Source organism: Xyrauchen texanus, chromosome 20, assembly GCF_025860055.1.
Source record: "Xyrauchen texanus isolate HMW12.3.18 chromosome 20, RBS_HiC_50CHRs, whole genome shotgun sequence".
Taxonomy (NCBI): domain Eukaryota; kingdom Metazoa; phylum Chordata; class Actinopteri; order Cypriniformes; family Catostomidae; genus Xyrauchen; species Xyrauchen texanus.
In genome coordinates, this window is record NC_068295.1 from 23,054,217 (window position 1) to 23,067,294 (window position 13,078).

The 13,078-nt window shown below is 36.1% G+C and overlaps 1 protein-coding gene across 1 annotated transcript in view; it reads left to right on the forward strand.

Annotated features, from left to right (window-relative positions):
• prim2 (DNA primase subunit 2) overlaps positions 1-13,078 on the forward strand; it is a gene marked incomplete at its 5' end in the record, with an annotated part of 110,028 nt that overhangs the window by 43,249 nt on the left and 53,701 nt on the right. Inside the window, 4 exon segments of the mRNA XM_052150465.1 lie at positions 4,229-4,296; positions 5,573-5,580; positions 7,214-7,281; positions 8,639-8,833. Coding sequence (XP_052006425.1) covers positions 4,229-4,296; positions 5,573-5,580; positions 7,214-7,281; positions 8,639-8,833 — 339 coding nt within the window.

Below are 13,078 nucleotides of genomic sequence, written 5' to 3' on the forward strand. Positions count from 1 at the left end.
TCCAGCTTAAGGCTTCAAGTGGTTTTATGATTATTTTCTTTTCTGTCCAAATAGCCTTTTAACCAGGGATGTTTTATCGAAAATAAATAGAATGTTAGCACATATTTTATTTTTCTGGATGAAAGGACACGCCGTACAGTATTTGTTGAACTAAAGTGTCTTGTAAAGATTTGCTGCATTACTTGCTTTGGCCTGATGGGGGAGCTGTCTTTCTAAATTGTGTGGTGTTTTTTTCTGCAAGCATATTTGATTGCAACATCTGTTCCTTTGAAATGTGTCTTAAGAAACCAACATGATAATCAGTTAAAAGGGAGATCTAACCATACATTCCAAAAAGTGGTTATTTTTTTATGTGCTCATTGTGTTTCTAATTTGTTCAAGTCAAGTAACAGAAAATTAACAAATTGGGTTCTCATTTTATGTGTACTAACATGAATTCAGATGGTGTATTTTTCTCATTGAGATTCATTCTTGATTTTATTGTAATTGCTATTAAAAATTCCCTTCAAAGCAAATGGAGATGCTGTAATTATATTCCCTTAGAGGAATATATTTGTGATTTCATCATTTTGCATGGAATGATGTCTTTAACCAGTAGAAGCAACTCAACAAATGACACTCATTTAATACAGACTGAAAGATGGCATATATATATATATATATATATATATATATATATATATATATATATATATATATATATATATATATGTTAGTGGATCTAACATTTTTCTTTAGTGCCAAACATACATCAACCACATATTAGTATTTTCTGTTACTTATTGCCAATTGTACTTCAGATAAGAAGGGTCTTTAAATGAAAAATTTGGCTATTTGAAGGAATTGTCATGCTCTTGAATGGAGAGAAATGACCTGACTCAGGGCCACCGATGCGATATTCCCAATCCCAGTGCTGCACATGGACCCTCAGCACAGTGGCCCACTTCACCACTTTCCTGCTTCTGACTTCTATTGCCCGCCAATTATCTGGATCACCAATATGGCTGTTGTGGAGCAATTGCTGTCTGCCTTTAGTAAGCCATTGTGGCCATTGTGTGTGTTGCTGTAATGGCTTCTCATGGCCATGGAGGGCAGAGAGGAGACATCAGTGTAAATGTCTGATTAAATGAGCATGAAATTGAAAGCTCATTCCCATCTGACAAAGACGGTGTGCTATGATTTTATTTTAGATGACACATGGTTCCTTTCCCACAAGTCTGTTTTATGGGGTTTGTTTGTGTACTCAATTTGAAAGAATTCAAAGTCAGGTGTCAAAATGTTAAGGTGTTAAGACAAAACAAACCCACAAAGGTTCAGTTGTGGATTTTTTATGTTTAGGACAATTCTAGTTTTTTTAAAAGCATATATATTCTGTTCGAAAAGCTAGTAAGCTGCCTACAGAGGAAGCATTTTAAGTCATTGCAAGTGTTCTCCAGATCTGAAGGCTGTTCTCAAAAGTAGGTATCTAAATTGTGCCAACTTCTACGGCAGCATTGCATGTATCCTTTAGCATTCCCAGACTGCATGTGCTGAGTGTTAATATATATGTGGATTATATATAAACAAATATCATTGATAAAAATAATTAATTGTAATTAAAATGTTATGCTTATTAGAATATTGCATAGAGTTAGCTTAGCAACATGCAATGTTAAATTAACCCTTGTGCGACCTTCGGAACATTTTATGTCTTTTTCATCTTTGTGTTAATGCCAACGGCATAAATTTTGCCAAAGGTGTGTATTTTTGGGGGAATTTTGATATTTCAACCTCAGTTCCTATAATACATCTATAATAAACTGTCTACACAAAATAGTTACACTCAAGACCTTAAGGACAAAAATATTCCCATTGAAACCCATTAAAACAGCAATATTTGAAGCATGAATTCTATGATATTATGCTTTCATTCTGGAGCCCTGGCTTCAAAAATTTTTTTTTTTTAATATTTTCCACCAGATGGTGCCATTTTTCTCTTGTTTAGCCTATGGAGCAAATACATGCTTTTTTCCTATTTTTCTGTTTGCTGTATTATAGAGCACTGCATGCCAATTGAATAAATGATGCAGTCAAAATTTTGCGGATGTGTTGGTATGGATGTCAGTGTGTGTGTGTGTGTGTGTGTGTTTGTGTGTGTAAAAACACAACAGTGGCATTATGTAAACAAACTAGCATTTAAAGGGTTAAAATCCTGAAAATTAAGTTTAGTTGAGGTTTTTGTTTTTTAATCTGACTCTGCACAAATAATAATTATGCATCAAAATAAATGCTGTTGCTAATCATTGATATATCTCAGACTGTGATAAAAAAAAAATCCCCTTAGCATTTAATAAATGGAAAAGAATAATTTTTTTAAATGTTTGTTTTCATAAAAACAACAGTTGCATTATATAAGCAAACTGACATTTAAAGGGTTAAAATGCTGAAAATGAAAGAATATTGGGTAGTTATGATCAGAACTGATATTACTAATTGAAAGTGGAAAATAATATTAATATATAATATTATTATTGCAGTTATTTGACATGGACATTTTTACCCTCTAAAGACCTCTGAATAACTTTTTTTAAATTGACGCACAAGGGTTAATTTACTAAAATAATTTAATTAGAGTCCATACAGAACACTATTTGCACTGCATGTGGAGTTGCTGCCTTTGTATTGCAATCCAAATCGGTCACTTACAATTTTTTTTTTATAATTATCATTTTATTAATATTATAATATATATATATATATATATATATATATATATATATTTTTGAGCATTTAATTAGAAATGTGTAGGAGTGAGTGACCAAGGATGAGCAGGGCCAGAATCAAACTCTGGTCTCCCACACATATCAAACCATAGACTGTAAAAAAAGATGGACGACGCCCCTTTGCTCTTTTCCATTGGTGAGAACTGAAGCAGCCAGTGTCCCGATATGGCGCTGATATCTTGGGACTTGAGTCTGCGCAGTTGCGATTTCGGGACCAGACCTGCGCAGTAGTGAGCAGGAAGTAAAGCCGCGAAATCAAGGCCCCGCCCTCACTCTCGCTGAATCAAATCGCAAGCACACGCCCCTGCACTTTTGACTTTTGACGGTGTGAAATAATTAATTATAGAAATTTAGATATTACATTTAAAGCTCCAATCTCCTCAGTCCTCCGAATATCCCGAAAAAAAAAGTCAGTTGGTGCTTCAGTGACTACTTAGCTCAGAGAACCTGTCAATCACAGCTGTCAATCATGATGTCACAGCACCGTTTTTATAGCATCAAATAACTAACTAAAAACAAACTTATTTTGAAAACAAACACTTGAAATTACATCAGCGTGATAGAAACTACAGTAAATGACAGAAACTATCTTTGGAAAAAAGATATGTGAAGTGTAATTTAATTGTTTAATTGGTCTCACGTCCCGTTGAATTTCATGGGGAGGCGGGGTTTATGACCTATACTAGGACCAGTCACCGGGGGGCGATCGAGACGTTTTGGCTTCACTTTTGAGGGCTTGTGCGGCATACTTGTATCAAACGTGTCTCTGTTATTAATGGTTTTCTTTATGCGTAAAGTTGAGTCTGAGCTATTATATTTTGTGGTGGTGTGGTTCCTACTTTTTTTTTTTTGCTGCTGAGCTCATGTTGCTTTTTGATGAATGTAACTTTTATCCTTTTTATTAATCTAAATCCATTAATGGTGACATTGATATTTGATTACATTCATTTTAATGAAACAGTGTTTCACGAAACAAGCTTGTTTTCAAAAAGGTTGCGTATCAGTGGTCACTGGACTGGAAAGTTTGCTGCCTACGCTGCAGTTTGTCACTGTCTCGATAGCTTGATCATCATCAGACCTCTGCGTCTCTTCATCATTGTCTCTGTATGCTTCAGTTAACAGATACAGTTGATTTATGTTCTTGTAGTAGAGATATTTAAGAACATTATTTTCTTACTGAAGTTGAGTTGTGCTTTCACAAAATTTCAGCTGTCATAGACTTTCAGACTTGCTTTCCTTAAGTATCTATTTTTCCATTTATGGATATTTTCTTTGCATCTTTTGGGCATCAAACGATTAGATTTTATTTTTGCTTTATTTATTACCTTATTTTTCCTCAAGAAAAAGGCAAAATGAGACATTATGTTCCTCTTATAAATTCACAAGTATCTATTTTTGACCTTTTTGGATTTATCTTTATTGCACTGCTGTAAAAATTACTTAAACCTCCAATGTTTTTCTTGTAGATGGCAGCACGATCCCTGCCAGCAGTACAATCTGATGAACGACTCCAGCCACTTTTGAATCTCCACTGGTATTCGGCATCATTAAAGTAATTGTCGTCACCTCTGGTGTAAAACTATATTCTTTATTATTGCGTTGTGGCTATATGAAAGCCAGCCATGCGCTCTGCGGTTATATTTAAGGAGATATTATTCAGATTGACCATTCACTTTCATTAATGCAATTTAATTTAACATCTTTTTTGTTTCACAGAAAGTCACACATGTTTGGAATGACATTAAGCTGAGAAAATAATAACACAATTTTCATTTTGGGGTGAACTAACCCTTAAAATGTACCCCACAAGTTGTATTTTATAGATTACATCCTCTTTGTTTCTTTTAAAGCTTTTTAAATAAGCATCCTCTCACCACCACATGCACACAATAATCCTTATTTCTTGTTTTGCAATTTCCTTGGACTACTTGAGGGTGAGGCAAATAGTCCACTCAAGGCCAGCCGGCCCGCAGAATGACTCCGACTGCCTTTATCAATAGCACACTCTTTCATTCAGCCTATTTCAATAATGGCCAGAGCACAGTCACATTACGATGCACCAAGTGTCCTCCATGTGTGAACCTGGCCTTGCTTTTTGGCTACAACCCAGCAGGGATACCAGTGTAGATTAAAGCCAGTCTTCTTAATCAGTGGCCACTGAATGCACGGACGATTGTGTCCCTCCACTTGCTCACAGTGAATGGGAACAATAGCAGCATTCCCAGCAGTCAATTCATTTGCTTTTTGATGGACTCTAAATGAGAGCACTTTAATTGAATGTGTGACAGTTGTGGCTGCGGATGATTGGTTAGAATACTCTCTCTCTCCATTTGTCATCACTGGACTAGCCAGATAAGAGTGTATGAAGGGCCACTGTGGAGTTGAACAGTGAGGGAATGTCCCAAGATACGAACGCTTAGGAAAGGGAGAGCAGGACCTGGCAACATTTTAATTTTTCATAATAGCACTCAGAGCTTCAGTGGATGTTTGGTTAGACTAGACCAAAAAGACTCTGTTTATTTGCAAAAGAGCCCATTCCTGTATGAGCTGGGCATCTCACTGAAATGAAAATGTGTTGTATTTATCATGATTGCACAATCTTTCCCTTGATGTCATGACAGATGGCGGTATATTTGAATTTTAAACTTTAAAACGGTTTAACGGTTTTGAACTTTTTATGGAAATCCATCAAAACAATATGTCAATGTCTTTATATTATAATACATGCATATTATAATATGTTGTTTTTCATTTATAAAAGCACAAGAAGAGATTGATTTGAGGTATTTAAATGTAATGTGGGAAATTAGTTTACACGGTTTGCATTGTAATGGAAATCAATTTGTCACGAGTTGTGGGAACCATGCATTTATCATTTTTAAATGGATTTATTGGAATATTCCTGGTTCAATACAGGTTAAGCTCAATCAACAGCATTTGTGTCATTATGGTGATTACCACAAACATTCATTTTGACTTGTTCCTCCTTTTCTTTAAAAAAAATCTGGGTTACGGTAAGGAACTTACAATGGAAGTGAATAGGGCCAATCTGTAAATGTTCAAATACTCAATGTTTCAAAAGTACAGCTAGAGGACGTTAACAATATGCATGTTAACATGATTTTTGTCTGATAAAATAGCTTACTAACCTTTTGTGTGTAAGTTATATCCATTTTTACAACCTTGTTACCATGACGATTTAACAACATAAACCTCAAATTGTATAGACTTTTTAGGGTTTTATGATGTAAACAACTTTACAGCTCAGATAATACCTGAGTTTTAACAGAAGAATTATTGTAAGTGCTTTTATAAAATTATAAACTTTAAACCCTCCAAATTGGCCCTCATTCACTTCTTACTTATTCACATACAAGTGCCTCACTGTATCCTCGATGTTTGCTTCTTTGTAAAGAAAAGGAGGAACGAGTCAAAATAAAACATTTTGATAGGTCCTGTGGAACAACTGTTAGGTCAAAAAAATGAGCCATTTGTTAAGCTGCCTTAATTCAACCACATCTGCTTAAATAAGTGCTTTCAATACAACATTTATGCTGTTCCAAAGGGATCAGGAATGATGCATCTTTATTTAACTAATACTTCCGTTTGTAGAGATTATCAAATATTTGTTTCCTCTTTTTGAAATTTAAGCCTAAATGCCAAAGCCCTTCCATTTACAACGTACATTATGTAATTTGAAGGAATATTTTGCTATATGAAACATGAATGTGAGGGTATATAAATGTAATATAATCAGTATATTATTTTCCAATAATGTTTACATTTATAGTGGAGTTTCAAAGAAAGTAATTTTCTTTATACAAATCTATCAAAAATGTTATTCATTTTTGTATAATCGGGACTTCGGTCTGTGTCCATTTGCCAACATTATTCTAAATTCAGTTTTGTGTCATATTAAAACTAAATTTGGGATTATAAATCCCAAATATACTGTTGCTCAAATGTGATCAGAATGTAAAGGTCTAATACTTTTTCTACAAATTATTTGCCAAAAAGATAGGATTTCAGTGTAACTCCTAAAACCCGTGATCATGATCGGCGTGTAAATGCCACATTGTCTCAAACACATTAGGTCTGCTGTAAAGTTTTTTTTTTTCCTGAACTGTGTAATAAAGAAACTAATTACCTTCTTCCAACACAATTCACTCCAACTGTGATCTATGCAAATTATATTGCATTTCTGTTTAGCAGACGGTAGTACTTGAGGACTAAATATACCCTGGGTTATGTGGAATCTGTATTGTTTCAAGGTGTGTGATTAACTTATCAAAGTAAATTGCCTAATGTTAATCTCTAAATGTTGTGATTCTCCTTCACCGGAAAACAAACAGTTTCAAATAATGTACACTTTAGTATTTGTTCTTTTTAACCTTGTAATCTCTTGACTGATTTGTTCTCATCATTACTTGTTCCTTTACCCTTTGTTGTAGCCTATGTGGGTCAGGACTACAGCATTCAGAAGAACATTGGGAAAGTTTCACTGGAACAGATCCAGTAAGTTATCTGAAATGATTGAAGTTATGCAATGACAAAGCCAAGTCATGGCTGCACCTCTACATTACATCATTTTTGAAAACGCAAAACATGCCGCAAAACAACATTTAACAAATCCACCAGAGATTAAGTGGGACTTAATATTTATATGGTCTCAGGAGCCTGTACTTTAGAGCTTAATTTATATTTGGCACTGAATGAGACTTGAAGTGAGGGTAAAGTTTTTCTTTTACTGAATCCTCAAGTTACTATGACATTGAGCATGTCCTACTTTGGTGGTTGGAATGGATGTGCGCAGATGTTTCTTGGGAGTAAAACTGTCTGGATGGCACTGCTCTGTGTGTGTGTGTTTCTGTTTGGTTGTGTATGCCATCTCGGGGGCGATTGCTGTTCCAATTAAGTAGCTCATCAGCACATGCAAATTTTGTCCTTCACTTTTTGCTTTTATTTCGAAACATTAATGGAGGCATGGAATTCTCTAGTAATTAAAAGACTTTGCATTAAAACAAGAGCTTTTGAACACAATATCTCTTTTCCTGAGTCCTCATGTCAGTGTTACATGCATACAAAGACATACAAACACTCACTCTGAATTTTCAAAGGCAGATCTTCAAAAGAAAAAAAGATCAATGTTTGTGGTTCTCAACTGGCATGTCGGGACCCAAAAATGGCAGTTAGTATACAGTAACAAATAGAATTATCAACTTTTTTAAAGGGAGGAGAAAATGCTTCCCAAATCCTTTGTTATTTACATCAAAGGCTGTGTGTTCAGTCAAAATCAACAGTATTTTGGTGGCATTTCATTGCTCACTCGATAAAATGGCTGATACTAATACAGTATTTGGCCCTTTGTTTGTTACTTTTTTGACTGGTTAAATAGTCTGCTGTTGTTTACGCATTTACAAAATGATTGACCTGTCACATTAATAATTTTAATTTTTTTGTGCCTTTGCAATTAATACATTTAAATTGTTTATTTAAATGGCATTTTTGTTTACTTTTGTACTATAAATAATTTGGTTCTGTGTTGGGTCACCATTTAATGTACTATGTAAAATCTGGGTCCTGAAGCAAAACCAGCTCTGAACCACTGCTTTATGGGACTGATACCTTGCTTCACCTCAAAATTGCCTGTTTTACAAAACAAGCCATTTTCAATAACTGCTCTTTACATTTACATTTATGCATTTGGCAGACGCTTTTATCCAAAGCGACTTACAGTGCACTTATTACAGGGACAATCCCCCTGGAGCAATCTGGAGTTAAGTGCCTTGCTCAAGGGCCCAACAGTGGCATCTTGGTGGTGCTGGGGCTTGAACCCCTGACCTTCTGGTCAGTAACCCTGAGCCTCAACCACTGAGCCTCAACCACTGAGCCACCACTGCCCCATCTTTCCTTATCTTCACTTCTTCCAGGTACTGAGAGAGGACCACCACCTGCGCCACGGTGGACACATGCAGTATGGCCTCTTCCTCAAGAGTATTGGTCTTACTCTAGAACAGGCCCTGCAGTTCTGGAGGTCAGAGTCTGTCAAAGGTAAAGTCGGTGCAGACAAGGTAACTTCAGCTCATGCTTGCTCACATTGTCCTCGTTTTCCACAGTCCTGTGTCCCCAGCTGCTTACTTGGTTATACATTTTCAACTGAGTGTTATAGAGATTATTTTTTCCACTTTTGGTTCTGTTTATGTCATTTTCTTTCTTTGTCTCTCAATAATGCTCAACTAGAGAGGGTCACCAAAATGAATGAGGCAAGATATTGGAACCCTGAGTCCTTCGACTGTTCTATTCTGATGTTGAAGATAATTAGCCGCCCTTCCATCGTGTCCTTAATTACAATTCTAGTGGAGCGTGTTATATCTTGTTTTTTGTGCATGGTACATTAAGCAAGAAATGTTCATCCCCAATCATAGACCTATGTTTCCCTCCTCCTTGCATTCTGCAAATGAATGTTTATTCCCAGCTGATGCTCAATCAAGTAGAAACAAATGAAATTCACATCCTTACCTGAGAACGGCTGTCCTGTCGGGCAGGCTTTTGAAAATAATCGACTGTCTCATCAGAGCTCAGTGCCAGCTCAGCTATTACACATACTGAATTTCATTCTGGAAGATCCAGTTGTTCTGAGACTTGGAGTCATCACTGGACTGGCCAGAGACTTGTTGCCAGTTTTTAAGCAGTAGCCTAATTTTAATCAAGACCTTTGGTCTATTTAATTATTTTGTTTAAGTTCTTATTTAGTTTTAATAAAACTAAGCTCCTACTTAAAGCCTCCAAGCAGCTATATTATAAGTAGGTAATAATCATAATATTATATAGATACAGTCTGCATCTACTTTAATAGGGAAAGACCAAAATCTCAAACTGTTCATCAAGATTACATTTAAATAACATACTGTATTTCAAATCCGCTATAAAATCAGACAATGGAATCATACATTTGCTTCTTTAGCTCAAATCACACAAAAAACACCCTCCCTTTTGTGCAGAATTATATGACTGTCCAAGAAATTAGAAATGATTGAGTGTTTCTAGGCATTCGCATATTTTCTGTGTCAATGACAGAAATTCAAAAGTAATCTTTTGAAGCTCTGAACAATGAAGCTTTCTCTGTTTGGACGATTTAGAAAGATTCTATGACAGGTACAGGATAGCGGTTTGTTATTGGGCGTAATGAATTTATATTGTAATCATCTGCACTGTACTAATACTGTATATTAGCAGTTTAATATTCAGTTGAGTTTGAAAAATTAATGGATTAAGGGGACCACAATGAGGGTAAAAAAATACTTTTGTTTTACTGAGTGTCATGTTCTAATAAATGATTTATTCCTGGGCATGATATTTTTTGGTTTGTCTGCAATTGAGGTGATTATCAGCATGTGCCGAAATCTGGAACGAATAAGCACACAATGGATCTGTCTATTTCAGCATTCACTTGCTGTTGGATGAAAAGGTGGGCAATATTCTGTGACAGCATTGTAAAGCCAAACAGGAGACACATTGAGGTCATTTGCAACAGAATGGCGCATTTTCATTTTGGTGGAAATAGGATGTCAGTTTATGTCAAAAAGCAATGAAAGACGATCAAGAGGACAGACAGGACTGGAAATGTATTACCAAATCCCCTTTGCAAAGCAAAAAGGATAGTAACCACATATAGCAAGGTGTTCATAATTTTTATAAAATGGTATTATTGTGTTGTTGTGTTCAAAAAGTGATGTTGATTTTTCTCATGCATTTAACCCTCCTATTGCGTTTGGGTCATTTTAGACCCGGGAGAGGCAGATCATAATTTTTAAATACCAAATCGTTTTTTGTAACTTTGGGACTTTGCCAAGACTATTATTATTAATTTGTTTTTCATTTTTTTTTTTTTCATTTTTCATTAGTGGGTCAATTTTGACCTGGGCATCAACTGTGGCTTTACACATGATATGTATTTCTTTCCCATCATACATTTTTTGTCTCACTGGGAATGCATCTTGTTTACAAACATACACATACAGTCGCACACAGACACACACACATTATGTACAAAACAGACATAACAGTTATGGAGTGGAGGTGGCGTAGTGGGCTAAGGCACATAACTGGTAATCAGAAGGTTGCTGGTTCGATCCCCACAGCCACCACCATTGTGTCCTTGAGCAAGGCACCAGGGTGCTCCGTGGGGGGATTGTCCCTGTAATAAGTGCACTGTAAGTCGCTTTGGATAAAAGCGTCTGCCAAATGCATAAATGTAAATGTAAACAGTTGTAACAAACATAACAAATTAACTAAGTCAAAGGTACTACTGTCTAAAAGGGGTGTGGCGAGAGCAAAAGTTCATGCACACATTAGACTAAATAGGGCTTGAAAGTGGAATTTGTCCACACAAATTAATAATTTGTTTATTCTGTTACAATTGTATGAGATTTATCCAGCTAACCTGATACACTTCATAATCAGTTCATTATGATGCCAATACCAAAAGAAGACTGAAATATATTAAACCTTTCAAGCAATCATGAAGATCAAAGACAGTTTATTCTGACCTACTTATCTAAAATAAACAGTACATGTAATTTTCTGAGTGTTTTGTGGATGGTCACTTTTTCATCAGCAGGAAACTGATTTGGAAGTAATTGCATGTCTGCTGTCTTTAATCATTATTTTCATTAAACACATATTGTAACACACCCCTTTTCATTACCCTCCACACACACCCTATTGGTCTCAATTCAGAATGTAGATTAAGTCAGTGGACACATGTCACCCTACATGTAACGATCAGTGCCCTCATGCAAAGCAATCACATTTTCCTGTGATAAAGTGCCCTGGAGCCTTGCATTCAAGCCTTGAACAGTGTCATCCCAGTTCTTTCTGCTGGACTTCCACACTTGCTTCCATGGTAGCAGCTTAAAATAGACTTTCAGGAAGAGAATTTAGTGGTGGCCATGCTTCAGAAAATCAAATCCAGGCCAATTTTGTTATATTAGAAATGCTGTGGCACAAGACCATCTGAAAGTTCTGTGCAGTTAAATGGAAAAATCGAAAAATAATACCCTGTCTCGTGTTCTTTTTTGGCCTTGGTTTTAACATGTTCCCTCTAGCAAATTTCAATTACCGCTATAATGGGCATGGAAATGAAAAAATGAATAATTCAATTTGGATGGGCATGCCAAAGTAGTTAGAATCGCCATCTAAGATTATGTTGTGATATTTTAAATAGTGGTCATTTTTATTGGAAGGCTTGTAGTTGACATTTTATTTTAGTCTTAATAACCATTAACTTTATGGTTTAAATTGGTAAGAAAAATTCGGAACCGCGGTTGTGTAGCTAAGAAACTTGCACGGTGTGCCTCTTCTGCTTAAACTTGAAGCAGCTCTCTTAAGCGGCAAACATTTGCCATGCCGTACTGCCAGCACCGAACAAGCTGGAGTTCAAAGAGGTGCTTTTGCTTTGACTACTGCTAAGCCACTTTCACAGACTCAAAAGCAGTCAGGGGGTGTCCATTTACAATATTCCTTCTCTTAGCCTCCAACCATTCCTCTGGATGAAGTTGGGAGGATAAAAAACACATTCTCTAGTGGTCACGCACAGCCACTTGCAAAAGTGCTCCATTTCCAGGGTGGCAGGATCCCCTCAGTGTGCCCTCTCAGGTGGAAACCAGTCCACCCACTCACAAGGAGCAGAGCCCTCCCTTTGAGCCAGATGTTGGCGTAGTCCATGGGATTCAGGTCGCAGCTCTTTGAGTGATGTATGCGAAGTGTCAGGGATTTCAGACGGCACAAAGCCCCCATTAGCATTTAATTTTCTCAAGCAAATAAACAACAATAGCAACAGCTCAGTCTGTCTTGATTCTAATTTTACAGATTTAGTTGTGGATGGGTACAAATAACATTCAAAGGTGGTAAACTATATATTTGTATATGAAAGAGTTGCTTCTTGGATGAGTGTGTAGATTTATCTGCTGTTTTGCCTTCCCCCTTCCCTTCTTTGCTTTGGCATGCATGGATGGATGCCACCATTTCATCTAGTGTTCAAACATGCTAATTGTTAATGGTAGCTGCATATTATAAATGCAGTTCAGCTTTTATGCACCCTAAAGTTTAGAAAAGGCACTCTGCTATTTTTTTAAATAATAGAGTTTTTGCCTGATTCAACTCTCCTCTTATCTTCACTTAATAATCTGAAGTATGTTTCTTTGCTTCTCAGTTTGTGCAATAGCAACAATAATGCTAAAACAAAATTTCTTAATTTTAAGTTTTTATTAAGAATACATGAGTGGTCCTTGCCCATGCAAAAGTAGCCACCACAT